The 1052-nt window shown below is 42.1% G+C and overlaps 2 protein-coding genes across 2 annotated transcripts in view; both read left to right on the plus strand.

Moving 5' to 3' along the window:
* Positions 1–815, plus strand: part of LOC119594069 — a gene marked incomplete at its 3' end in the record, with an annotated part of 2179 nt that extends 1364 nt beyond the window's left edge. The window contains 3 exon segments of the mRNA XM_037943111.1: positions 92–174; positions 309–488; positions 729–815. Coding sequence (XP_037799039.1) covers positions 92–174; positions 309–488; positions 729–755 — 290 coding nt within the window.
* Positions 1–1052, plus strand: part of LOC119594266 (DNA repair protein complementing XP-C cells homolog) — a gene marked incomplete in the record, with an annotated part of 63731 nt that overhangs the window by 48142 nt on the left and 14537 nt on the right.

The raw sequence follows: 1052 nt of genomic DNA on the forward strand, positions 1-1052 counted from the left end.
TTACATGCAATATGCAATAGCTAAGCAAAAAACGAGTAAATGAATAATAACAAAGTAATGAAGTGACACGCCTTTGTCCTCGATCGGCCAGGTGTGGTTGAAGGCTGGCTGGACCTGGCCTTGGCTCTCCTCAACGTCATCTTCGCCATCATCCTCATTGTGGGTGTGCGCCAGGTCAGTATTTTGCAGGATTTTTGCACAGCGTTGAACTGAAGTGCCCGTGTTGCAATATGGCAGGGAAATAAATGAAATAGCAATGCGCATAACAAACATATACGAAATACTGTAATGTTATTTACCTTACCCAGTGTCGCCGACGTCTGGTGATGGCGTGGGTGTGGGCAGCTGTACTGAGTGTGATTTTGGGCGTTGTGTTGGGCGTCCTCTACGTCATCCTCACCCAGTCCTTCGTCGTCGCCGTCATCATTGGTGCGATATCGGCCATACAAGCTTACTTCGTGGTGGTGGTGCACTCCTTCGCTCAGACCGTAAGTCTTCGCTCCTTGTCAGTATATTTTGATTTGATTTCATGAATATGAATGTATATGGTTTAGAAATGCAGAGAGAAGATATTATGTGAATAAGAGAGACTGTCAGAGTTCATATCCTCCTGCATTGATTTTTTGTATACTATGATTAGTTTCTGGCACATCACCGTCATATCTTCGATAAAAATAATGATAGTGCTCTGAACAGCTAAGGTACTAACAGGCTGTTATATTTTACAGCTGGATGAGACGCAACAGGGAGCGTAAACGGCGCAGTACCACAAGCCCTGATTGTTGGACAACTGCATGCTCGTATCTCGTGTGCTCGTCGCCCCGCAGGATGTTGGCTTTCTCTATGCAAAGGGTCAATTGCTAACTCAGCTGATTACTGTGTTCTGTTTTAAGATGTTATTGTCATAAACGATGCAGCAATTTTGTATTCAAACTTTTATGCTATTATTTATAATTATTGTTGTTTCTTGTCCACAAATAAATTTGCTTATTATATTACCATTTATCCCATAAAAAGATTTTCCTTCTGTGACGTTCAACCTAACCTAATTT

Source organism: Penaeus monodon, chromosome 33 (assembly GCF_015228065.2).
Source record: "Penaeus monodon isolate SGIC_2016 chromosome 33, NSTDA_Pmon_1, whole genome shotgun sequence".
NCBI classification, from domain to species: Eukaryota; Metazoa; Arthropoda; class Malacostraca; order Decapoda; family Penaeidae; genus Penaeus; species Penaeus monodon.